Source organism: Ambystoma mexicanum, chromosome 12, assembly GCF_040938575.1.
Source record: "Ambystoma mexicanum isolate Mex_15411 chromosome 12, UKY_AmexF1_1, whole genome shotgun sequence".
In the NCBI taxonomy this organism is placed as follows: Eukaryota; Metazoa; Chordata; class Amphibia; order Caudata; family Ambystomatidae; genus Ambystoma; species Ambystoma mexicanum.
In genome coordinates this window covers 208,461,163-208,488,735 of record NC_090936.1, presented here as the reverse complement: position 1 = coordinate 208,488,735, position 27,573 = coordinate 208,461,163, and the positions used below count along the sequence as shown (strand labels likewise).

At 46.3% G+C, this 27,573-nt stretch overlaps 1 protein-coding gene across 2 annotated transcripts in view; it reads right to left on the bottom strand.

Annotated features, from left to right (window-relative positions):
* Nucleotides 1-27,573, bottom strand: part of DYRK4 (dual specificity tyrosine phosphorylation regulated kinase 4) — a 1,198,302-nt gene that overhangs the window by 541,094 nt on the left and 629,635 nt on the right. For both annotated transcript variants that reach the window (XM_069628321.1, XM_069628322.1), the window contains one exon: nt 3,797-3,935. In XM_069628321.1, the coding sequence (XP_069484422.1) occupies nt 3,797-3,935 (139 nt within the window). The remainder of the gene's footprint in view (nt 1-3,796; nt 3,936-27,573) is intronic.

The window sequence follows — 27,573 nt, the reverse complement described above, 5'->3', positions numbered from 1 at the left end:
ACAAGTAGCATAAAATGTTTTAAATAATTTGGCATTTAGTATGTAACAATACTAGCTTAGGTAGTGACCACAGTGACCTGACCCTGACCTGCATGGAGCACAAGATGTTTGACGTCCGTCAGCTACTCAGCCAACCAGGAGGAAGAGATGCTACCCACACCTACAGCACCACACCGTCTGGCCAATCGGGTCCATTTAATGTTTGTTAGAGTTACTTTAACTAATATAAATGTTGGCACTGATGTAAATGGGGGAGAGTTTTTTGGGTTATTTCCTAGCTGGAGAAATAAACCATCCTTTGAACTCTTGCAGCCGGGTCTCAGTGCCTCTTTCCCCGACAATGGGTTTTGTCTGCTATTTTATTTTTTCTCTCTCACACGTAGTAAGACGGGGAAAGGCACCTACAGGTACACAGGACCAAACTACCTGCCTTGGCCAAACTGCAGCACCTACTCTGGGGTGAGCTAACCCTGATTACATATCCACAAGGAGCCACACTGCAGGAAGAGAGGTGGACCTTGTGGGAGGCCCCTTGCCAAGGAGAAGGAAGCCTGTCCCTCCTTAACCAAACAGATGTGAGATTAATAACAATCTTCTGGTGATCAAACCTATAGTTGCCAGCTCTGGATGAGTAGATGTTCCTTCTGCGGGACCTCTGCAGAGTCAGTCTCTCTCTCAAAGTTTCTCAATTCCTTTATCCCTCCTCCGCTCTCCCACTCTCCAGGTATCTCCACACAGTGCTGTCCTCCACTTTCTACTTTTCCATTCAGGTCTCTCTGTTCCAAGCTGCCTCCTTCAGTCTCTACTCTCTTCTTGAGGTCTCCCCACTACTTTCTGCTCTCCCCCTTAGGGATTTTAATTGTATTTAATATCCTCTGCTCTTTAGTTTCAACTCCTGGTCTATTGCACTCTCTTCCACTGCCCCAGCTCCTTTCTTTCTCCTCCAGGGCTTCCTACTCTATACTTCCGCTTCTAGATCTATTCTACTCTGTTCTGCCCCACTGCGTACCTCTCCTTTCTTTTTACTCTCCCCATTCTTGCGGCTCGGCCTGGGTTTCCTGCTGGCTTAATCTCCTCTTTGAAGTCTGTTCACTCACCCTACTCACCTCGCTAAAGGACTGTACTCAGCTGCAGCAGAGGAAATACTGAGCGCAGTGACTAATTATTCTTCCTCAGCTGTTGGACATTGTTCCACACTTGTCAGCGCAGCTTGGTAGAGCAAGCTTTTTAAGAAGGGCATTCACCATCATCTTTCTCATTTCAATCCAACACCCGCTCCAGCATCCACTGCTGCTGTTTATTTCTTTGGTGGCGTGCCTATTGAAGTACAGAATGTAAGTAGCTGATTATGTGCCATACATGATATTATTGCCAGATACTTACTAGTTGTAGACAGGAGGACTCTGCAATCATAGATTCATTTGCAGGTCCCCCTGTTCTCTGGATCAGAGGGCCGGTGATGAACATAACTACACAAATTATGTGCATTACAAATCAGTGGTACTTTAGCCATCTGTTGGCACTAGCAGATGGGTAATGGTTTTGAGGGGAGGGTGAGAAAAACTGCATTGATTCTGGGACGTTCCTATAAAACAGGGCAGCTAATTCCTTATCACAGGGATCATACGGTTTAGGATCCTGATCATGGTTAAAAAAAGCATGATTTGGTGATTGTCCGAGAAGCCCCTTGCCCCAAGTATTATTCCCTTGCTCCTTGGCTTATGAATAGATGTTCTTGAGTCTGGGTTGAAATGCCTGGAGTTGGCTACTGTCTGTTCCCTTCCCACAGTCCCTCGCTCTCTCTCAGAAACTCTATTTTAACCATTCTGGGGTCCTCAAGAGTAGGTGGGGAGACATCACTTCCTAAGGTGTTGATGGGCTGAAGACCCTGGAAAGCCCAGTATTTTCGGTTGCATGGGCCTACATCAGGAAGGGGGCAGAGGCACAGAGGCCCAAATTGGCCTCCCGGCTCATCACTTGGCCCAGAACATATGAAGTTGTAACCTAATCCACAGCCAGAGAGTGTTTACTTTGAAAAGTGGGTTTATTCAAGAGAGATGACTTTGCTGCGACTAACACAGAGAAACAATATATGTGTTGCTGAGCCATACTGCATAATGCAATACCTTAGTGTAGAATCTATATTGAATATGAATAATAAGTGTTCAGTTACACATTTACAGGCATTAAAAATGGTAAAATACTGATAGCTTTACTAAAAAATTAAAAAAAACAATGTAGAGTGTTGATGTGGTGTGGAGCCACCCAAAAGAAAAAAAAACAGAAGTCTGTGTCGAGCATTGAAGTGAGGCGACCTATTGACCTGAATACTTGTGAGGTTTATGTGGACTTTCTAGAATTGTTACCAAACCAACCGCTGCTCACTGTTCCCAGAATTTGACCCCAGCTTCACCCAAGTCTGGGTTCCCTGTCACCTGTTATTTGTTCAGCCAGCAAGCCTCGGGCCTGTGTATTATCACTCTGCTCGTTAGTTCCACTGAACTTTCTCACTAATTGTTTCCTTCAACAGGTGGTCAGTGGCTGTTGGAAAGTTGCACGGGTGCTAAACCAGTCAGTCCTGCCCCCAGACAGCAAAAGAAGAGACGAGGGGCCAGTGCAGGGATGGAAGGGTTGTGGATTGCTCCACATCCTAACTATCCCCTTCCGAACATCTAGGGTTGATCATATGGGCAGTTTGGCTCATTCATTGACTGTAGGCAGGGGAGTTGCTAGGTCTGGAAAAGACCCGGGGCTAAGCTGATGTCGGAACTGTTGGGACTGGGGGCTAGGTAGTCCTTTGGCTGTAGCTCCTGAGATTCTATCCGGGGCTACAACCAAAAGATCAGGGGCTATAGCCCCCTTGCCCCCCCCTAGCAACGCCCCTGACTGATGGAGAATTTAACCCATGGTAAGTCAGCCAACTCAAGAGCTTGGTCAGACGATACCAATCGGGTTGAACCATATGCAACTATTTTTTGAAGGGTTCTCTTTTCATTCTTCCCTTAAATTAATATAAACTAGTCTCATTTAAAGTAGACATATAACAAATACCATTTAGCTAAGAGGTGAGAATCCAGCTTGAAACAGTTTGCATATATTATAAATTTGACATCCCCTATGTTTGTTAGTTAGCAAAGTGTTTCCTAGTTTAGAAGATCTACTTACAACCTAGTACATTGGTCTGCAACCTTTGGCTCTCCATATGTTTTAGACTTCAACTACCATCAGCTCTATCCAGCATAGTCAATGGTGAGGGACCTTTGGGAGCTGGAGTAAAAAACATCTAGAGGGCCAAAGGTTGCAGACGCCTGCCCTAATACCACTTGTCCAAGTTCAGAATATTGGCTTCTGTTTTACTCAAAATATAACCTTTACAACAAAGGCTCTTACGTGTATGTTCCCATTATTTCAGTTTGGTTAGGTTATTTGTAATTAATTGTGCCTCAGTAATTGGTAACCGGCCATGATGCATATGTTTAACCTTCGTACTCTTTGCATAGTTGGTCCTTAAGTGTACAACGTTATACTTTCTTAGTAAACAAAGAGAGGGAAAGCAACAATCTAAGTCGACTTATTAGGCCGACAACAAGTATCCCTTCACCCCATTAATCATATTGTTACAGTTGAGATCTCATGTTAAAACTAATCTACAATAATTAAATGAAAACTCATTTTTTCTTTTTCAAAAGATGCGACTCCCGAAGCATCACTACTGTCACCTTCAAAGTGTTTAAATGTTACATCTTTATTTAAAGCTCATTTGGTTTAATGTAAGTAGTTAACGTTCAATTCTTACAGGTTTCAGGTCACAGTGTATGATCCTTTCCTTGTTAAGCAGTTGTAGACACTTCAGTATTGAAGTGGTGAACTTGCGAATCAAAGATAAACTGAAACCTTGAAAGTTGTTCTTCTTGATTAGTTCATACAAGTTTAACCTATAGAGAGACCAGAGGAATGACAGATTATTACAAATGGATTATAAAAATTGATGCATAAAATCAGTAGAAAGAAGTGGCCCGGAGTTAACAGCATTGTTTGTAGTTATCTTGTTGTTTTTCATAATGAAAATCAATTATATACATATATCATATCAATAAGCAATGTCTACTAACAACACAAGTATGTCAGAGCACTTTACCACTACATAGTATATATTCATAAAAAGTACTAAACGGGGGTAATTCTTTGAGAATATTACAAGAGTCCAACATTTTTATGTTACAGGAGCTATGCCTAGACTGCCCATTATATATCGGGAACTAGCCATTAAAGGTAAGAAAGGCCGACCCCATGCAGATTTAGTAATAGGGGTAAAACAAAAGCTGGGCTCTAAACGAGTAATATTAGAGCAAAAGAATAGTAATGTACTGGTGGTTGAGATAGAATAAGATTACTGTACCTCATCCTAAATGTTTATGCCCCTACCTATGTGTGAAACATTTAGACAAATTATACGATAACATAGAAGGTAGTTTGCTAACAATAAAAGAGATTAAAAGCTCGCAAATGGTTATATTGGGGGGTGATTTAAATGTGAGATGTTGAGATAATACAGAGGATGTGCAGCTTATGATGACGTGAAAAAAGAAGTACTATGTGTTGCGAGGGAATGAGGGCACAGCCCCTTTAAGAAAAGGACTTGAGACTATGGGAGGGAGCAGGAGGCGGGAGGAAGGGGAGGGCACAAGGGAAGTGAAAGGCAGTGTGTAACATGGAGGAATAAAGGGAAGGTCGAGAGGAAAGTGGCTCCTGTGTTGTGTGTGTGGGGCAGGTATGCAGAGGCCTTCACTAGGGTCTACCAAGTGGCGATGAGGCCGCCGGATGCCACGTTGTGCTTAATGGAGCTCTGCTGAAGTGAACCAGCAATGGCGGGCGATCAGCAGCCAGCAGGGTGGAGGGACGCGACACCCAAAGAGCATCCCAGCGGGTCAGAGGGCCAGTGAGCCCAGCGGAATGAATGACGCCCAGAGTGCAGGAGGGTCGAGGAGCACGGCAGCATTACTGCATGGAAGGCCCAGCAGAGAACGGGAGGCTTCGACCCAGGGAGACACCGCGTATGAGGTGCAGCGAGCAACGGAGCAGATAAGAAGAGCTTCCTGCAATGATGAGGGACGGGTGAGGAACCCAGCCCAGCAGCAGGTACCTACCCGCCAGAACGGAGGCCGAGCAGTGCCCAGTGGGCCCTGAGCAGTAGAAAGCAGTCCACAATAAGGAGCAGCAAGCAGGAGGAGCCCAGAAGGGCTTGACCCGCTGAGGTGGAGTGGCAGGCGAGGGAAGAGGCGCCGGCAGAGACAGACACCCGGCAGGACAGCAGAGCGCGGCCCGCTGTGGAAGAGGGGCGAGCGAGGAAAAAGAGCTGGGGGAGACAGTCACCCGGCAGCAGAGGAAATAATGGGACATGTGATACAACACGCGTCGGCAAGCTCATTCCAAAGAAAATTAACCCTACAAGACAACACGAAAAATAAAAGCAAGGGAAACTAACCAATACTGATAACACAAGAAATATTAATAGACTGCTCACCAGGGTGCCCCCAGCAGAAAACAACGTGGGAAAGCAGCCAGCAAAGCTGATCAAACAGCATAACACACAGCACCACATGTGTTCAGAACATCAGGCAGGCAACACCCATTGCACTGCAGTCCCACGCAGAATTAACAGCTGCCACAGGATGTACAAGGCAGTTGGAGACCCAGCTGCACTACGAAAGACACGAGGTAAAGCAACAACCAGGAACAGAGAACACCCAGGGAGAGGCACTGTGCAATCAAGCAGCCCGCACACCCCAGTACAAAAAGTCCAAAGCACACACAAGGTACCGACCCACCATCACTAGCCAGCACAGAGGCCCCCCCATGCAAGTCAGCAAGAGTGGCAACGCACCACTCACAACACCACCAACAGCCCACACAAACCACAAAGGGCAGCGGCCCCTACAAGGCCTGGATGCCTCCAGTGCCCTGCACTACCTGGCCCTGAGATGGCCGCATACGGCCCCACAATTGAACACTGCCAGCAACCCCAACAAAGGCTAGTTACACCCGCTAGTGACCTGCAAGGATGCACAAGTCTGTTCACAAGACCACATATGGTGCCCACCTCCGCAGGTGGCCCAGAATGCCACACAAGGCTGGCCAACCTACAAACAACCAACTGTCCGGGTAAAACAGACCGGTGATGCCACCAAGCCACACCCGCAAACCACACCATACCCAAGACTGGACACCGCAAGGCCTCAACGAGATGGGAGACCTGAAACAACAAGTTGCCGACACAAGAGCACGTGCCCTTGCCAATATGGGACCTGCTTCCCACACCCCGTTCCTATGACGGCCCGACCCGTTCACCCTCCACCCGCACCATGATCAAAGCTAAAGGTGGGAAGAATGGGTCGAAGAGTTTGAGGACTTCATGCGGGCAATAGGTGACCATGACCCGCCGAACAAAGTAGCCATATTCACAAACCTAGCAGGAAAAGACATCAAAGGGATCACGAAAACGATCCCCGCGCAAGAAAGGAACACATACCAATGCCTCCTCGCGGCATTCAACAATAAGTTGATTATATAAACCAACAAGGACTTTGAACGCTATGCATTCAATCAACGCATGCAGCTTCCATGTGAGTCCATTGATGAGTTCATCATCTGTCTCCAGCAGAAAATAAGCAGCTGCGACTTCGACAACTTCAATGATGAGGAGGCAATACGACTGAGGATCCTAGAAGGGTGTACCTCGTCAACACTCAGGAAATATCTTCTGAAAAGCCCCCTCCCCCTACAAAAGATACTCAACCTGGCAAGAACACCTGAGCGAGCGGACGCACAGTCAGCCACCATTGAAAATAAAAACCAAAGTGACTACATTGCGGCCCTCACAGTAGGACATCTGGGATACCCTGGGCCTACCAGACCAAGGAGAAGGTGAGGACCCAGAAACCCACAACACCAAACCCTAAACGAGGCGCTATGCTGCAGGTTCGGATTGGAAGTCCCACACAAACGACCATGCCCAGCCATTGGAAGGAGATGCCCGCGATGTGGCTAAGAAAGCAACTTTCAGGTGATGTGCAGAATGAGACCACCTACAATCCCTGCATGCCGACCTACACCACCACCAAGCCCGGCTAGAGGTCCTCACCCATCAAGAGGGCCTGACACCCGGTCAATACACAGGAGGATCCAGGCTCCGCCACCGCAAGATAGATACCGGGTACCACTGGTGGCACAGACTGCCATCATGAGGGCCATCCCGCCCAAGCCACGTGGGCATGAGCAACCACTCTACCCTGAGTCAAACCACCAAAAATCTTACTAGATGCCGAAATGGGGGGGGGGGACGCAGAAGCCACAATCAACGTCAACAACGAGCAACGTTATCAAACCAGAGAGGAAGCATACCCCCTGGGCAGGTCCCAAGCACACGTATTCCAATGGGGAATAGCACAGCCGGTACAACCAAAAGGACAGCCATGCTGGGACTCAAGGCAGGGACACCGCAGAGTGCCCACCGCCATCCACATGATACCGAGTCACGCCGTAGGACACAGCCGCCTCAGCCATTGGACGGCACTACAGCGCGCCCTCTTCAAAATCCACTACAGATCATTTGAAGTCACCCAGGTGAAGGACTATATGCCTGAACCAGAGACAGGAGACACAAGGAAAGCCCAAGAAAGGATGGACCGTGCAGATCCCATTGTAGCGACAAGGGACAAAGAACCAGTGACAACCACGACAAAGGACCACAGTAAAATGACGCCAAAGGCCTCCCTCTTCCACGAGTTATACCTAGAGGAATATGAGCCAACGAAAGAGGCAGTGATCGAGATGGAGGAAACAGAGACCGAAGAGACATATGAAACACTGCAACGAGAAAATGAGGGGGAGACCCGCGAACAAACGAGCAGGCCCCATTGAACCACAAGGAGACCCCAACGGGTTATTGAGCAAATGTAGCCCGGGAAGTCTCATGTTAAGTGGGGGGGAGGTGTTGCGAGGGAAAGAGGGCAAAGCCCCTTTAAGAAAAGGACTTGAGACTATGGGAGGGAGCTGGAGGCAGGAGGAAGGGGAGGGGACAAGGGAAGTGAAAGGCAGTGTGTAACGTGGAGGAATAAAGGGAAGGTTGAGAGGAAAGTGGCTCCTGTGTCGTGTGTGTGGGGCAGGTATGCAGATGGGGTCTAACACTATGCTACAAAGTAAAGGTAACATAAAGGGCACTCGATGGGTGACATTTTTAAAGCAATGATATTTGTGGATGCTTAACGGAAGAACCATAGGCGATGAACCTGATGCTTATACATGGAAGGGAAATGGGTGCGTTGCCATATGAGATTACCTGTTTGGCAACAACGCCGGTTTAGAAAAGGTACAGAGTCTGAGGATAATACCTACAGAACATAGTGACCATGACATTTTAGCGTTAGATATTAATACTCAATGTACCAGGGACGAAAAAGTGGATGTAAAAATGCCATTGTTAACCATGCAGGGAATGCAGTCCGATGGACAGTTGGCAATTTACTGAAGATCAATAATATGATTGTCGACTCTTATGAAGATATTAAGACAAAAATACAGCATCTAAATGTGAATGAGATAGAAAACATGTTTTAGAATATGACCAAGAAGACTGGTATTATTACTAACCGTAAGCAAGTGATGTGCAATAAAAATCCATATAAATATGATAGAGCCATCCCAGATGCAAAAAGTGTAAAGCGCAAGAAGTTGCGGAAGTTGCATAGGTCAGGGCTCGAACCTGGCGATATTGTCAAACAAAATAAAGTAATTAGAAGTACTTCTCAAAAATGGTTGAGACGATGGAAACATTCTATCTGTAATCAAAATTGGCAAGACATGATTAAAACCCTTGGTAGTAATAATCCGAAGACCATTTGGGCTAAACTAACAAGAGCCAAAGGAGATGTAGAAAAACTGACTGTGAACCCAATACAAGAAAGTGTGTGGATCACATAACTCCAAGAGAGATCTGGCAGTCAATATTGGAATGGTAGACCAGAATATGTGGTAGGTGGCTGGCCCCTGAAATTCAATGTGGAAATAGTTAAAAATACCATCTTGCAATTAAAAAATTCTCAAATGGCTTAGCAAATGCTATTCTTAAACAAAATCCACACCAATGGGCTAGACTGTTGTGTGTTCTGTTTACCAGGGTGTGCCAATTCCAAAGTATACCGGAATCCTGGCATCAGGCGATACTCCTTCCTGTATATAAGAAAGGAGATCACAGTCTACCTGAGAATTATAGATTACTATCGCTACTCAATGTTACCGGCAAATTATTCTCTTCATTTGTACGTAAGGCTCTACATATGTGGGTAGATAAGACAAAGATACTGCATTATACCCAGGCAAGATTTATAGCAGGGTCAGGAACAACGCACAATCTTAGAATGCTCGATTCCCGCATTGAAGAAACACAATGTGCAGCTGGACCAACTTTATATGTAGTCTTTATTGACTTTTCTGCCACGTTTGACAGTGTAGATCACCAGAGATTTTGGAGTAAACTCAGGAACTGGGGATGTACACCCTGGTTGGTTAACATCTTGAAGACCATGCATCAAGATACACAGACGCAGGTGCGACTCTTATAAGACGGCAACACCACAGAGCCGATCTCGATATATAGAGGAGTAAGACAGGGGTTGTACCCTTGAGGCTCCTCTGTATAATTTGTATAAGACCCACTTACCCGAACAACTAATTTCTAGTGTGGGATGTTGCCCTAAAGAGGCAGGGCTGCTGCCTGTGCCGTGTTTACTTTATGCACACAATTTAGTTCTGTTAAACTATACACATTTAGGTGCAAAAATATGTTCTCTACTTTGTGTAGTTATGCATTAGAGAACAAACTTAAAATAAATATGGGAAAAACCAAGATTATGGCCATATCCTTAAAAAAAGTGAAATGTCTTGGCTTTGATACTTGTCTAGGAACAATGGAATACGTTGACACATACCTTTACCTTGGACTCGACATGAGGGGTAGTATAACCAATAAACATATTATAGATACCAAGAACACTAAAGCCGTAAGATTGTCACAATGAATTGTAAAATTTGCTAGAGAAACAGCTGGCTTTACGTTTGATGGAATGATAATTCTTTATAAACAATGCTTCTGTCCTGCAATATTGTATGGACTGGAAGCTCTGACAATGAGAGACTTGACATGGTTAGACATTGTAGAAGGGACATTTTGGAAAAGGATCCTGGGAGTCAGGCCGTCTACTCCAGTTCTGTACATACAACTGAAGTTGGGGCTGGTGTCCTTGAAAGGTGTCTTTTTGAAGAAGCGTGGACATCTACACCTAAAAATACATTCATCTCCACAGTGCCAACTACTTCAGTTATTGGAAAATAGCACTTGCAATAGTGACAACTTTGAGAGACTAGTAGAGACTCTATTTAAGACTATAGGATGGTATCCTAATTATTCTAAAAAGACTCCCCATGAGAAACTGAGTAATATATTCATAGGGAAAATAGAAATCTTGGATTGGGCCTGTAATTATGCACATTTGGAAACTCTTCACAGGTATATCGATGTGGCTGAAGTAACACATAAGTATCGACAGACCCAGGTATATTTAAGAAAGTGCCCAAACCTGGCAGTGAGATCTTTTCGTTTGAGATTACGCACCAACCAGCTACCGTTGTTGCCGCTGATCGGTAGACAATTAAAACTGCCAAGGCATGAAAGATATTGCAGAATTTGTAATAAGCCTGATATTTTAGAGACTCCTCGCCACATACATACAGAATGCTCTGTTTTAGGAACTGAATATATGACAATCCTGGACCCTGGAAACATTAGTTTACACATGAATATGAGGCAATTAAAAGTGACTCCTTCTGGATATATTGTCTGAACACAGAATGCCAGGGGGTGCACATAGCCCTGTATCAATTATGGGCCTGAATCAAAAAAGCTTTACCATCTGTGACTTAGGCCCTAAAGGTGGTGGCAGAATGTGTAAAATACATATAATATCAAGATGTGAAATGAGATGAAATAACTGTAGGTATAAATGGTTTTAATAGGAATGTTCTATGACTTTTTGGGGTCGATTCATGGAGCAAGCGTGCGCCATGAATCCCAGCGCAAACAGGCGCAAGGTGGCGCAAGCATGAGAAACCCAGCGCACGCGCACGATTCAAGGAAGACGCTGCACGTGTTTCCCGCTGTCCGTGCGCCAAATCCTGCCATGGCGCATGCGGGCACACATGGCGTGCGCTACGCGCACAGCAAAAGTGCACATAGCGCGGCGCACACAACCAAAATGGGCGGAACAGTGGGCGTAACACGCGGAATGGGGAATAACGCATGAAAAAGAAGGCGTAACTGGGGAAGTACTGCAGGGAACTACACGGAACGCCCACACGCACGCAAACAACCCGTATTCATGGATTTGAATACGGGAAATCCGCGCACGGCAAAAGACGCACACAGGCGTCAACGCGTCCGCCACACGAAGGCAGGCGGAAGCGTCCCCGCGCACAGTATAAAAGTGCGCGTAAACAACAAACACGTATATACAGCTACGATGAATGCCCCATTTGTCGCAGCACTGATCGTGGGACACCGCAGGAGGAGGAGAAAAGCCAGGGCACGCATTTCCGCACCACAGACAAGCCTTTTTGGGATGCCTGACGACCAGGTCTACGGCAGGTATAGGTTTCCACCCCATATCATCCTAGACCTGGTCAGGGAGTGGGAAGATGACCTTACATCCCCCACCCTTTGCTCCCAAGCATTGAGCCCCTTGGAGAAGGTGCTCAATGTCCTGCATTTCTTGGCCACTGGGTCATTTCAGCGGACTACTGCCATAGTGGGGGAGGGTCTCACAGGCCACGCAGTCACGCTGCCTACACCAGGTACTGGCAATCATGACAGCGCGCCCCTCAGTCCGCAGGCACATATACTTGCCCAGAACCCCCGCAGAAAGGCAGGCCGTTGTCCTGGATTTTTACAGGGTGGCACACTTCCCCAGTGCTCGGTGCCATAGATTGCACCCATGTGGCCCTACGTCCACCTAGGGCCACTGAGCACATCTACCGAAACCGCAAGCACTGGCATTCCATCAATATACAGGTGGTATGCGATGCAAAGGGAATCATCACCTCTGTCTATGCAAACTACCCTGGCTCCACCCATGACAGTTTCATATACAGAATGTCCGCCCTGAGCCGGGCCCTGGAAGCTGGGCAGCATGGCGACACCTGGCTCCTAGGTGAGTACAAATGCCCTTGCACATGCATGCATGTCACACACACACACGCACGCACAAATACACAAACCCCAATAATCACAACCATTTACACCTCCCCAGGGGACAGTGCCTACCCTCTGAGCAACCACATGATGACGCCAATCCGGAACCCCACCACACCACCCCAGGTAAGATACAACGCCGCCCATATTGCAACCAGGGCCATAGTGGAGCGCACATTCGGAGTGCTCAAGTCACGTTTCCGCTCCCTATACCGCTCTGGCGGGCAGCTACTCTATGCACCCCCAGTAGTGTGCAGGATCATTGTGGCAGCATGTGTCCTGCACAATGTTGCAACACGGCAGGGCGTACCGGTTGACATGGTGGTGCCCCCCCCCAACCACAGGCACAGGCGCTGCCCATGGGAGGGGACAGGGCATGTGGCGAGGAAGCCCGGACCCAGCTTGTGGCCACATTTTTCACCTAAACTCCCACCCCTGCGGAGTGCACACAGGCCTGGCACATACCAGGTGACAATCGATGATGACAAAGAGACAGTCAACTGTCACAACCTTACCACCCTGAGATAGTTGCCATGGAAGTGCCACATTGTCTGCATCCCTAGCTTCTTAAACACAAGCTATCCTGTGTGACCAAAAGGCACACATATGACATATGACATGACATGATATGGCATTTGTAACGTGCCTATACACAAGTGTTTCAGGGGGGGGACAAGGGAAGACAGACAACGATACTACTAGGCCAGGTGTCATTTAGATTGCGCAAGTGCAGGGGTAGGGGGAATGAAAAGTGCAAGGGGAAGGGGAGGGGGGAGTGCAGTACAGGGTAAGTAGAATAAAAAACAAATAAATAGGCCAGCTGGTGGCAACTGCAAAGGTAAGTGCAGACAAGTGCTGGGAAGGGGGGGCTGTAGGGATAGAGAGACAGTCCCGCAGTGCAGGGGTTGCCAGGGACGCAGTGCAAGTGGAGAGTGGCTGGGCCAGGAACCGAGGTCGGTGAGAGTGGCCCAGTTGCAGATCCAGTGCAGTTTCAGTGAAGAATTTAGCAAGGGAGAGGGAGAGAGAAAGCAGAAGCAAAGAGGAAGTTCTTTAGGTGCTTCCGGAACCGGAGATGGTTCTCCTCAAGTTCCAGGGAGGCAGGAAGGCTGTTCCAGAGGGAGGCCCCTGCCGCGGAGTGAGATCTACCCCCAGCTTGTTGCTTCGAGAAGCCACTGACCCTGACATGCAAGGTGTGAATAACACACACCTGCAAAACAGGCCATGACCATCACTGTTATGTCACTCAAACCCTCCCAAACCACAACATGACATGGCAAGCAATAGCCATACACCAACACAGTACCAATAAGGTACACATTGCCATGTCAAAAATGTACAGTGGCATCAGACAATAATGCCTGACATGGAATCAGATGAAATGACTGACCAACAACCTCCCACCCAAAATAAGTCATTCCCAAATGCATTATAAAAGTTGTAGACGTAACATAACAACGAATGCCTGTCTACATGCACATTGTGCATTGCAAAATCAACACTGCAGCTTCTGTGTGCTGTGTCCAACTCCTGCAACACACTGCTCAGCACACAGCACAGTGAACATCTATTGTGTGTGATGCACACCCTGAGCATCACATCTAAGCGACAAACCACATCAAAAAGCAAATTAGGCATGTACAGGATCCATAATTGGTCACAGAACATGTGCTGCAGGGACACAGTGGGCACCAGAAGGCAAACAGAGTGTACACGTGGATATCCAAGGGTGGTTGTACATGTAGTGCATCATAGTGCAAGTGTGTGGGTCAGTAAGGACATGCACTCAACATATGCATGTGCAATCAAGTGACCATCAGTGTCCTCTACACATCACATGTGAACATTCACCATGTGTACACCCCAGCATGTCAAACCACAACTATCCCCTCACACCTGAAAGGTAAACACAACACATGAACAGGCATTGATCAGCAGAACACAACATGTACATAGGATACCACAATTACAATGTCAGGGTTCCCATCACACTGCAGGGTAAGGCAACTATCAACAACAAAACACCCCCCTCCCTCACAAATGACCATGACCCACTGAACAACTGCACCTGGGTCATGGAGCCTTCAACCCTTAATTTCACCTGGCCACAGGATCACCCTTCCCCTTCGTCACCATCTCCCACCTTGTGTGTAAAAAGGTGCTGTCATGATGCCTACCCCCGGAGAACCAGGCCAGGCCCAGAACCCCCGGGAGCAGGCATCATGCCCCCGGGTAAAAGCCCAGCGGCCCCTTAAAGGTGTCAGGTACCGTTAGGATACAGTGACATATTCTGAGACATTAGGTCTGGGGAAAATTAGTATAGAAAGGTTTTTGGAAGTTATTATGAGTTTAATTTTAAAACAGCCAATTTTTCCCTTAACATTCATTGCAGTCCATGGAGAATGCCCCAAGCCAAGATGGAGGTCCTCAGTCTAAGTTCTGATTGGCTGGTGATTGTTTATAGGGAAGACAATGAACATTCCAAACTGCCTTTCATCGTCTTTGCCCAGCTGAGAGGTCGCGTATTAAGCTGCTCCTGCTTAACTTGTTCAGGGGTTTCAAGTTTCAAGCGGTCGAGCGGCTTATTTGGAAAAGCAAACAGGAATCTTTCGGAGATTCATTTTGGCACTGAACAGGAGTAAGAAGATTTCGAGTTATCCAAGAAGAAAAAGGTTTCAAAGACTCTTCACAAGATAAGTCCTTTTAAAACTCAAGACTCTTTCTATAATGTCATGGTAGAAGATTTAATCTGATTTTCAAGTTCATATGAAAAATATTTACTAAGAACTTTATTGCTGTCGCATGTTTGGCTTTGTTACGCTACATTTTCTATCAAGCGCGTGGTTTTTCCGTTAACAGAAGCCTGCGCGTGAGAGTCTTCGCTTGAGTATCTAGCGCGAGCTCTTTGGTGTCGCGTGATACTCTTGTGCGTGTGTTTTTTCTACCCGCGGTTGGATTTCCGCGCGTGTGCATCTTGTTTTAAGCGCGTGTGGATTTTTCCCGCTTTTCCGACTTTAGCGCGTGTGCGTGTGATCGCATCTTGGACTAAGCGCGTGTGGATTGGATTTTTACCCGTGGTTTGTCGTCAGCGCGTGTGCTCGTATCTTGGACTAAGCGCGTGTGGATTTTTACCCGCGGTTTGTCGTCAGCGCGTGTGCTTGCATCTTGGACTAAGCGCGTGTGGATTTTTACCCGCGGTTTGACGTCAGCGCGTGTGCTTGCATCTTGGACTAAGAGCGTGTGGATTTTTACCCGCGGTTTGTCGTCAGCGCGTGCGCTCGCATCTTGGACTAAGCGCGTGTGGATATTTCCCGCGGTTGAACTTCAGCGCGTGTGCGTGTTTTCGTTTAATCGCGTGTGGATTTTTTCCCGTGGTTTCGACTTAGCGCGTGTGAGTGTTTTCGCATTTTGGAAAAAGCGCATGTGGTTTTTTCTCCCGCGGTTTAATCTACAGCGTTTCAACGATCTTCACTCAGTTTGGATCCCTATGCGAGTTCAAGAGATTTCCACGTGAGATTTTTGACGCAAGTTTCAAGAACTGTTTATTTAACTAAAAACACTCTAAAAAGAAATTGATAAGAAGAAATATAAATACTTTCCAGAAACACTAGAACTTCCATTTACTTTTAATGAACTTAAGACTTTGTTCAAGCTTCTTGAGTTTAAAGAAGATTACCTGCAAAGTTAATTTCACATTCATGGACCTACTAAGAAGGCTGAATGATCGTTGAGATTCAAGTCAACTAGTAAGGAAGTCTAGTCAGCTTATCACTTCTCTGGGCATTTTGTAGAGAAGTTCCAGGTATGGTTTTTACTTTATTTAGTAAAGGATATTGATACTTAAGGTTAGTATAGTGCCTCATGAATAACAAGATGTATTATATGTTTATGTTTTACCACAGGTGAAGAACCAGCTAGTCTTAGCTTCCAGCCTGGTGTTTGTTAATTTGTCCCTTCCCCCTTTCCCCTGGAAGTGAGGTAAACTGAGCAGTTTATAGTATCAGCTCAGAGTGCCACATTTTCGGTGGATTGTCGGGGGCTCAGCAGCTTCTGCAGACACCAGGATCTCAGCCTGACAGAATGAAAGGCAAATAAAAAAGAAAAAGTCTGCCCAAGCTGTATGAACCCCGACGAGACAGCCATGGAGGCGTTGGGAGAAATGGTTAGGGAAATTAGAGAAGAGTTACGGGTGGCTCATCGAGAACACTCAAATCTTAATAAAAGAATAGATGAGTTAAATTTAAAGGTAACACAAATACAAGAAAAGGAAGTTTCGGAAGGTGCAGGAAACCCACCTGAGTTGGTGAGAGTAGGGGAAGAACAAGAACATAGACTTTCAAGGGAAGTGGTGGGTGGTTTAGGAACTTTAGTTATGCCTGTTCCTTTGGCTGCTCCTGAGCGTTTTTTGGGAGATCCGAGAAAGTTTCAAATTTTTCAGACTCAGTGTGAATTACATTTCTTAAGTCGTCCCGAGTTATTTTCAACGGATGCTTCCAAGGTCACATTTACATTATCTTATTTATCAGGAGAAGCATCTGCGTGGGGAAGTCTCTTGGTGAGTCAAAAGAGTTTGGCTTTGAATAATTATTCCATGTTCCAGGCCGAATTTAAAAAGATGTTTGATAAGAGACAGGTATCTCTAGAGGTAGATGGAGAACTACTGAAGTTGCGTCAGGGAGGAAAGGAGTTGATTTCTTATATCACTCAATTTAGAACTTTAATTTTAGAGAGTAGATGGCCAGAGGAGAAGAGGGCTTCCTTATTTTATCGGGGCTTAAAAGATGAATTGAAAGATGCTTTGGCTGGTGTTTTGGAACGACCAACTACTTTAGATGCTCTAATTGATTTGGTGGTTCGGTTAGATTTTCGTTTAACCGAAAGACGTTTAGAGCGTAGACGTTCTCAGGGGGAAGTTAGGTTTCCAGGAAGAGTAGAGAGATCTAAGGTTGAGGTGGTGAACAGGGAAGTTAAGTCAAAGGGAAATGAGCTGCAGAGTCGGGTGAGAGGTCCGTTGTCAAAGGAAGAGAAGACAAGAAGAAGGGAGAATAATTTGTGCCTATACTGCGGTAGGAGTGGTAATTTCCTTGAAAAATGTCCTTTTACCTCCAAGAAGATCTTCAATTCTTCAGGCAGAGTACAACAAGTTGCTAACACGATACAGACAGCTGTTCCTCATATAACTGTGAACGTATCCTTAATGTTTGAAAAGAAAATCTTAGGTTCTGGGCCAATTATTATTGATTCAGGGGCTACAGGAAATTTTATGGACAGAGGATTGGCAAAGAGTTTAGGTGTTCCTTTAGTGGCTAAGAAAGAAGTTGAGCAGGTAAGGGCAGTTGATGGTACATCTCTTTCTTCAGGTCCAATCACTCATAATACAGAGGTACTTGAGATGGAGTTAACTGGAGGTCATAAGGAAACTATCTCTTTTGAATTAATTGATGCTCCAATCTTGAAAATAATCTTGGGTATGCCCTGGCTTACTCTGCATAATCCTAGAATTGATTGGAGTGCAAGAATTGTATCCCTAGAATCAACTTTTTGTAAGGAACATTGTTTCTTAGGGAAAAGTCATGGAGAGGAAGAAAGATTTGTGAATTCTGTTTCGTTTTCACTTGCAGAAAGAGGGGCAATAGGTTTTGATGTTGGAGCAGTAGTGGGTGAACTTCCTACTTGTTATCAAGATTTTTGGGATGTATTTGATGAAAAGGAAGCTGGATAGTTGCCTCCTCATAGACTGTTTGACTGCAGGATAGATTTGGAGCCTGGAGCTATTTTACCTAGCAGTAGGGTTTATGCCCTGACAGAAAAAGAGAATGACTATTTGAAAGAATACTTAAAGGAAAATTTGGCTTAGGGTTTTATTCGGCACTCTCAATCGCCGGCTGCCTCACCATTGTTTTTTGTGCCAAAATCTGACGGTTCCCTCAGAACTTGTATAGATTATAGGGCGGTAAATAGAATGACAGTAAAAAATAGGTATCCGCTCCCTCTCATCTCTGAGATGTTAAATCAAATTCAAGGTGCCACCATTTTTTCTAAATTGGATTTAAGGGGGGCTTATCATCTTGTACGAGTTCAAGAGGGGGATGAGTGGAAGACGGCATTTAAGACCAGATTTGGCCTGTACGAGTACCAAGTGATGCCATTCTGTCTTTGCAATGCCCCAGCGGCTTTTCAATTTTTTATCAATGAGGTTCTTCGGGAATTTCTTGATATTTTTGTTATTGTTTATATTGACGATATTTTGATTTTTTCCCAAAGTTTGGAGAAACACAAAATTCACGTTCGACAGGTCTTGAGAAAATTGAGAGAGAATAATCTTTACGCAATAATGTTACTGGACAATTGCATCCAGTGGCCTACTTTTCTAAGAGGTTCTCACCAGCGGAAGAAAATTATACCATTTCAGATCGCGAGATTCTTGCTATCAAAGCAGCATTTGAAGAATGGCGACATTTTTTAAAAGGAGCACGTCACACTGTGACAGTATTAACCGATCACCGAAACTTCCTTTTTTTGAAGACAGCAAGAACTCTGACACCTCGACAACTAAGGTGGTCTTTATTTTTTGCAGATTATGATTTTATAGTTACTTTTAAGCCAGGAAATCAAAATAAAAAAGCAGATGCTCTGTCACGGCAATTTCCAGAAAGTGAAGTTAAGTCGGTTTGTGAGTCACTTCCTCTGATCGCTCCAGAACGTTTTGTTCTTGCTGGAATTGAGAAAGAAAACGAAATCTTTAAACAAGTACGAGAATCCATATCTGAGAGACAACTTGAACATTGGGTTCGTTTGGATCCAGCTCGCAAGATTAAAGATGGTTTACCTTATCTAGACGACAGACTCTATTTACCATCTATTGAACTTAGAGAAAAGATTTTGAAGGAATGCAACGATTCAGTTCTGGCAGGACATCCAGGATATCGAAAAACACTTGAGTTGGTCAGAAGACATTTTTGGTGGGAGAAAATTCGACAAGATACTCTTAATTTTGTTAAGACCTGTGAAGTTTGTGCTAGATCTAAGAACCTCATCGGAAAGCCTTCTGGGTTATTGGAACCGTTGCCAGTTCCACCGCGGCCTTGGTATTCAGTGTCTTTAAATTTCATCACGGATCTACCACTAGATAAGGGGTGTACATCAGTATTGGTTGTAGTGGATTTACTCACTAAAGAAGCACATTTCATTCCAATGAAGGGAGAGGTTACCGCTGATAGTTTAGCTCACAGTTTCTTACAAGAAGTAGTTAAACTGCATGGAATTCCCAGTCAGGTCATCTCAGACAGAGGGTCTCAATTTATTTCTAAATTTTGGAGAGCTTTCTGTAAGAGATTGGGAGTTGAGGTATGTCTATCATCCGGTTACCATCCCGAAACCAATGGGCAAGTGGAAAGAATAAATCAGGAGTTGGAGAAATATTTGAGATGTTATCTACAGACAGGGGAAGAGTGGGTAGATATGTTGTGGGTGGCAGAATTTGCATATAACAACTGTAGTAAGGATGCCACCTCAATGTCTCCATTTTATTTGGGACGAGGTTTTCATCCTCGTTTTCTTAGTATAGAGATCGATTATGATGCAGAAAACCCGGAAGTGGAAAAGAGACTAGAGATCATGAAAAGAAATTTGGAGAAGGCAAAAGGGGTGTTGGTGGAGAGTAAACAAAAATATAAAAGATTTGCGGACCTTAAAAGAAAGACTAGTCCCCAGTATAGGGAGGGAGATTTGGTATGGTTATCCAGCAAATTTTTGAGAATTAAGGGAAGAAATAAGTTTTGCCCTCGTTTTGTAGGGCCGTTTGTTGTTGAAAGGGTGATAAATCCAGTGGCTGTTCGCCTTAGATTACCAAGACATATGAAACCTCATCCAACTTTTCATGTTAGCTTGTTGAAACCTGTGGTTAAAGGAACTAGATTGACACCTACTCCTTCACCAGTTGTATTTGAGGAAGATGATTCAGAAGAATTTGTAGTTGAGAAAATTCTGGACTCTAGAATAGTGAGAGGAAAGCTACAGTATCTCATTGATTGGGAGGGTTTTGGTCCTGAAGAACGCACTTGGGAGAAAGCAAGTGATGTACATGCTCCTCATTTGGTTGAAAAATTCCATAAGAAATTTCCATTGAAAAAAGGCCCAGGGACTGGGCGTTAGAAGGGGGGTACTGTCAGGTACCGTTAGGATACAGTGACATATTCTGAGACATTAGGTCTGGGGAAAATTAGTATAGAAAGGTTTTTGGAAGTTATTATGAGTTTAATTTTAAAACAGCCAATTTTGCCCTTAACATTCATTGCAGTCCATGGAGAATGCCCCAAGCCAAGATGGAGGTCCTCAGTCTAAGTTCTGATTGGCTGGTGATTGTTTATAGGGAAGACAATGAACATTCTAAACTGCCTTTCATCGTCTTTGCCCAGCTGAGAGGTCGCGTATTAAGCTGCTCCTGCTTAACTTGTTCAGGGGTTTCAAGCGGTCGAGCGGCTTATTTGGAAAAGCAAACAGGAATCTTTCGGAGATTCATTTTGGCACTGAACAGGAGTAAGAAGATTTCGAGTTATCCAAGAAGAAAAAGGTTTCAAAGACTCTTCACAAGATAAGTCCTTTTAAAACTCAAGACTCTTTCTATAATGTCATGGTAGAAGATTTAATCTGATTTTCAAGTTCATATGAAAAATATTTACTAAGAACTTTATTGCTGTCGCATGTTTGGCTTTGTTACGCTACGTTTTCTATCAAGCGCGTGGTTTTTCCGTTAACAGAAGCCTGCGCGTGAGAGTCTTCGCTTGAGTATCTAGCGCGAGCTCTTTGGTGTCGCGTGATACTCTTGTGCGTGTGTTTTTTCTACCCGCGGTTGGATTTCCGCGCGTGTGCATCTTGTTTTAAGCGCGTGTGGATTTTTCCCGCTTTTCCGACTTTAGCGCGTGTGCGTGTGATCGCATCTTGGACTAAGCGCGTGTGGATTTTTACCCGTGGTTTGTCGTCAGCGCGTGTGCTCGTATCTTGGACTAAGCGCGTGTGGATTTTTACCCGCGGTTTGTCGTCAGCGCGTGTGCTTGCATCTTGGACTAAGCGCGTGTGGATTTTTACCCGCGGTTTGACGTCAGCGCGTGTGCTTGCATCTTGGACTAAGAGCGTGTGGATTTTTACCCGCGGTTTGTCGTCAGCGCGTGTGCTCGCATCTTGGACTAAGCGCGTGTGGATATTTCCCGCGGTTGAACTTCAGCGCGTGTGCGTGTTTTCGTTTAATCGCGTGTGGATTTTTTCCCGTGGTTTCGACTTAGCGCGTGTGAGTGTTTTCGCATTTTGGAAAAAAAGCGCATGTGGTTTTTTCTCCCGCGGTTTAATCTACAGCGTTTCAACGATCTTCACTCAGTTTGGATCCCTATGCGAGTTCAAGAGATTTCCACGTGAGATTTTTGACGCAAGTTTCAAGAACTGTTTATTTAACTAAAAACACTCTAAAAAGAAATTGATAAGAAGAAATATAAATACTTTACAGAAACACTAGAACTTCCATTTACTTTTAATGAACTTAAGACTTTGTTCAAGCTTCTTGAGTTTAAAGAAGATTACCTGCAAAGTTAATTTCACATTCATGGACCTACTAAGAAGGCTGAATGATCGTTGAGATTCAAGTCAACTAGTAAGGAAGTCTAGTCAGCTTATCACTTCTCTGGGCATTTTGTAGAGAAGTTCCAGGTATGGTTTTTACTTTATTTAGTAAAGGATATTGATACTTAAGGTTAGTATAGTGCCTCATGAATAACAAGATGTATTATATGTTTATGTTTTACCACAGGTGAAGAACCAGCTAGTCTTAGCTTCCAGCCTGGTGTTTGTTAATTTGTCCCTTCCCCCTTTCCCCTGGAAGTGAGGTAAACTGAGCAGTTTATAGTATCAGCTCAGAGTGCCACATTGTGGGTGGATTGTCGGGGGCTCAGCAGCTTCTGCAGACACCAGGATCTCAGCCTGACAAAGGGGCTCTTTGGACTCTGTCCTGACGCTGTTGGCGCCAGGCTCATGTTGGACATCAGTCCTGGCGCCATAGGCGCCAGGCTCATAAAGGAAGGTGTTTTGTGCACTTACCTGATGCAGACCATGCTGCAAGATTCAGGCCTCCCAGAGACCTGAAAGGGACTATTTTTTCATTGGGACTATTTTGCCACTCGGGCGTGGCCAGGGAAGGATACTTACCTGGAACTACTTTGGGGGCTATTTAAGCCACGCACAGACAGTAGCTCACGCTTTGCGTTGTTCTGCATCCAAGCAGCTGAACGCTCACCGTGTCTGCTCCTGCATCTGGTCTCCAGCCACTCCCGCCTCGATCCTAGAACACCTGTAAGGAAAGAAGAGAAGAGAAAGGTGAAAACCAAGAATTTTATCAAACTTCTTACCTGCATCCGGAACCTTCACGCCAGCGTTCCTGAGAAAAGACTTTCATTTAAAAGCACCGCGTTGCTCGCTGCAGCGCCGCGCTTCACTCACCTGTCCTCGGGAGTTCTACTGGTTCCACCGCGACTGTCTGCACCGGTCGCCACATCTCTGCGCCTAGGGGAGAGAAGAAGAGACAAAAGGTGAGCAGAAGGAACATATGAGGAAAGCCTAATTTTCCACCATAACACTTACCGGTCTTCTGTTGGTGGACCATTCCTCATTTCGGGTCGGAGCCACTTCGTTGGCAGGTACCGCACCCCGGCCCCTAAGGGGAAAGGACAAAAGACATTACTGGAGGAATATAAAGACATTAAGAGGGATCGCCCCCATCGCTAACTCACCTGAGTTTACCATCGACAATTCAATCCCTCAACGCATCGCCTTCATTCTGCACCTGAAATAAAGCACAGATCATAGGTTAGGAAGACAACAGAAAAGGAGGCTCTACACTTGAACTTTTGTAATCTTCATACTTACGGCGTTCTGCTTGGAAAAGCCAAGTGGATTTTGCCAGCGCCATTCTGCAAACCAGTGAAGTAACTGGACAAACACGCGCCCCTGCACCAGAAGCAGGATGGAGAGTTCATCCTTTCAAACCATAAGGTGAGCTTCAACCGGGGATTTCGGAGGAAGTTAGAGAAGAGCGAAGGGGGGAAAGGGTGAGCAAGCACACTATTCTGCAGACTGTTAATCCCCTTTCTCATCTGCAGAAGGATATTCCTACGGGCCAGACAAGCAAGATTTGAGGGTCCTGTTCAGTCGGTGTTCCGAGTTCTGTGCATCATGCTCGAAGAGGCCACAGCAACCCAGACTAGACCAGCGCCTCCGTGGGTGTCAGGTGAGCATTACAGGTGCCTGCACCCTCAGAGTCCACCCTCATTTGCAAAATCACAAAATCCAAGCCAGAAAAACGAACCAGAACACCCTCCAGTAGATGACTTGACGTAGCAGTACCTCACAAAGGCCAAGTACTACCACAATGATGTAACAACCAAGGTAGCACAGTAAAACAATGTCACAACAGGATGTGAACCATGTGTGGTACATAACATAGAATGCTGCACCATGAACGGATGTGTACTGTCACAGGTCCCGTGTACAGGCGCAGGAGCGGCACGAACCAACCACCCCCACCGTGGCCCGGGTGCCTGCAAGGTCAAACTCACACAGGCCTCTGAGACCCTGTTGGGGAAGGAGGGTCAGGGATATGCAGTCGGGACAGGTGTTGGCACACTGGATAACTGGAATGAGTGGCAGGAGAGGGGAGGAGGAATGACACATGAAAGTAGGGAATGCACGAAAATGTACTACCTGCATGAACACATACACAATCCGAACAAACGTGGACATCATTGTCATGGCCTTCTGTAGTCCAGGCTTAGGAGTGGCACGAACCAACCACCCCCTCTAGGGTTTTGGCGCCTGCAAGTTTGGGGCTTACACAGGCATCCACAACCCCAGCGGGGAAAGAGGGTTAGGGAACGTTGGTTGGATAGGTACGGGAAGCAGGAACACCGGGTAGAGGGTACAGGGTTTAAAATTGGATAGGACTCCGGGTGATTAGGGGAAAAAAAACATACCAAATTGAATTACACATTCATCCATGCATTAGTGCACCCCCCCAGCAAGCCTATGCAGAGCAGTTTGAAAGAAAAACAACAAGACACTTAGCTCTTGTTTGGAGTGCTGGCCTCCTGCTTGCGCACTCTAAGGTCCGGTTGCAGGAGCACTTCAATGCTGCAAAGAGAGCCACAGTTAATAATCTGTGCGTGCCCATAACACAAAAACACACCACCAAATATGCCCCATAGCAACAAACTACTCTACAAACAGACAATCTGGTGTAGATGCTTCGTACCCATATGTAACATTACCCCTGTGATGGGTCATACACAGTCAATGCAGTGAGTCAGCCGCCGGTGGGTGCGTGGCAAATGGAACACCAATGTGTCACAATTCACACAACATGCAATGTTCCCTGGGTAAGCAGACAGACCCATATAGCAAGGCATGACTTCAGAACAAGTCGTGTTCCACCATGACCAAAACAAAGTAGGCAGTGCATGTTTCAAAATGTACATGGAAATGAAATGCACTGCACCCGAGTATGTCCCTTGCTGTATGTCCCTGTGAGCTGCTCCTTTCCATGTCTCGGAAGGCTACATGGTTGATACAAGTGCCTCAATGGACCTTGGTGTACCGGAGGGTATGTGCCACTGCCCCTGCAGGTGCCCCAGACAACCTTACAATCAACAGCCATCAGTCCACCAACACATCTGAGCTGTATTGTGTGCTTCAACACCAATATTCGTCCAAGCTCACCCTCAGTGCTGTTACTAAGCCTGCATGTGCAACTGGCCTGGTGCAAGCTTTGCTGTGTTGTGGCCCCCCTGTGCTGCCTTGCCTGGAGTTCCTTGGAACACGTCAGCAGTTCTAGGATGTAGGTCTGCAATCCCTGTGCCTCTGCTTGTGCACACATGTGCATGTGGGCACCAACAAACGTGTCCAGAATTCAGACGTCCAGTGGGCCATGTCTGCTGGCAAAGGTGGTCTGGAGGCTCATCCCCCTGCAGAAAGGGCATGAAACACATGATTAATGCTTTAAAGTCATCTGTGTGTGTCTCTTCTGGCATTTCATTACTGGACCATGTCAGAGACTTACATCAGAAATCACACCATCAGTCCGTCTTTCACATCCAAAGTGTGGAACACACTATCTACGGCATGAATTGCAACAAGCACGTGTACAGTAAAGATAAGAAACATACTACACAATGCATAGCAATGAATGTACACATTAATCATGAAACACCCCATCTAGCAAAAGCTGAACAGTGGTCAATAACACCACAGTCATCACCACTAGGGGTGTCAACACAAGTTACACAGCACCAGACATGCCACAGATATGACAGTCCAAAGCCCTTGTGTAATAGGCTGTCACACCGAACCATCCTTGCGAGCCCATGGATAAGGGAGGCAGGAGTGGCATATGTGAGTCAAGGACCCCAAGCAGCAAACACATACACAAGACAAGCCTGAAGGGCCCATCTGGAACAGACAGTGGATGCCTTCAAAAGCTACAAAGCACCGCACCGTCACATGAAAGCACAATAGACAAGCATTTTTAAACGATATTAACTAATTACAATAACTATGAAAAACCTACATTACCTAATTAAACTAACTATCAAACAGAAACTTAACTAACTAAACTAAAAGAAAAATAAAAAATGGCCACATACGACCGGGGGGGGGGGCACCCTGGAGGGGGGAGGTACAGGGTGCTGCTCAACACCCACATGCGATGATGCTGAGCCAAAAAAAAAACCTCCATGCTGCACAGCCCGACCTATGTGGGAGATAGATGGTCGCCCGAGTCTGGCTCATCATGGAAAGTAGGACGTGGCACAGTAGCCTGGCCACGCCTAGCCGCAGCTTGCCCCTCGTCGGCAGCAAGCCTGCCGGACGGGTGAGCCTGGTTCTGTGTGGCAATGTGACGTAGGTCTGCATGCAGAACCTCACGTGATACACGTGCTTCCTCTTGCAAGGTAGCACTTGTAACACAGAGTTCCTCCTGCAAGGCCTGGCTGGACAACCGATGCACCTCCTGGAAAGCCTGTAGCTCAGCCGAGATGGTACGCTCAAGCTGTGCAAACCTCTCCTCTGCCCGCTGCCTCTGGGACATCATAAGTACACCCAGAGTGGATTTGAGGGAAGCATACTCCTCCCTCAGGGCATCCATGTGTGCCTCTGCATGAGCAGCAATTGCTTGACGCAGAGACGACATTTCAGCCTGGCGTGCCCTGTCTGAGGCCGGCATGCCCAGCCTGAGCGAGCGGGCCGTGGACCGTGCCGCCTGCTGCTGGAGAAGCACCTGCCTAGCAGGGGGGAGCAAAGATCGGGCCACACGCTCCATGCTCTCAGCGATGTTCTCCATTGCTGCCCCCTGCCGTTCTGAATTGGCAGTCATGTCTTGCTCCCATTCAGTATACTGCGGTTGCACGCGGCAAACGCGTTGCTGGGCTTGACCTCTGCGGGACCCAAGGACCGGGTGTCCTCGCTGTGCTGGCACCGCCCGCGGCTGCACGACTACATGCCCCCTTCGACGTGATGTCCCAGGCACATCAGTGACTGGTGTGGAGGGTGACCCTGTGTCCCGATCCACCACGGGCGGAGGAACCAAGACTGTCTGATCCCTCAGTGCAGGTGTCGCGGACAGAGGAGTGTCCACATCAGAATCACTCACCCCTGACACATGGACTTGATGCTCATCCAACTCGACATGGATGTCAGAGTCGTCATCAAGGCTGGACTCATAGGCAGCCAGAGACAAGATGGACTGTAGCACTTGGGGGTTTTCGTGGCCTACCACCTCACGACCCCCACTTGTGCCGGGTTGATGTAGTGGTAACAACCCTGTGTCTGGCATGACAACACCATCCTCTGCCTCCATTGTGTCATCACCTGAAAAATAGAGAGAAAAGAGGTCACTACACATGTCAGAAGCACACAACACACACACCGACAACAAACACATCAGGCAGACATGTGACACACAACACATAACCTGGCATGCATGCTGGGTCAACTTTGAATTGCTTCTGTGATCAGACCTGTTGAAAGGTGGCAGTCTCCATGGAAGTGGGTCTATGCAGTGCAGAAAATGTGTACGCCACTCACTACCTACATGTACAAGGACTCCATGGTGTGTGTCAGGAAATGTGAAGGCAGTGCAAGGTCAAATTCAGGCATCACGTGCACTGTGCATTCAATGTGTAGCATATCTACAAGCCAAGCACCCCTCCACCCAAGTACAAAAGCAGGGATGCCTAGCATAG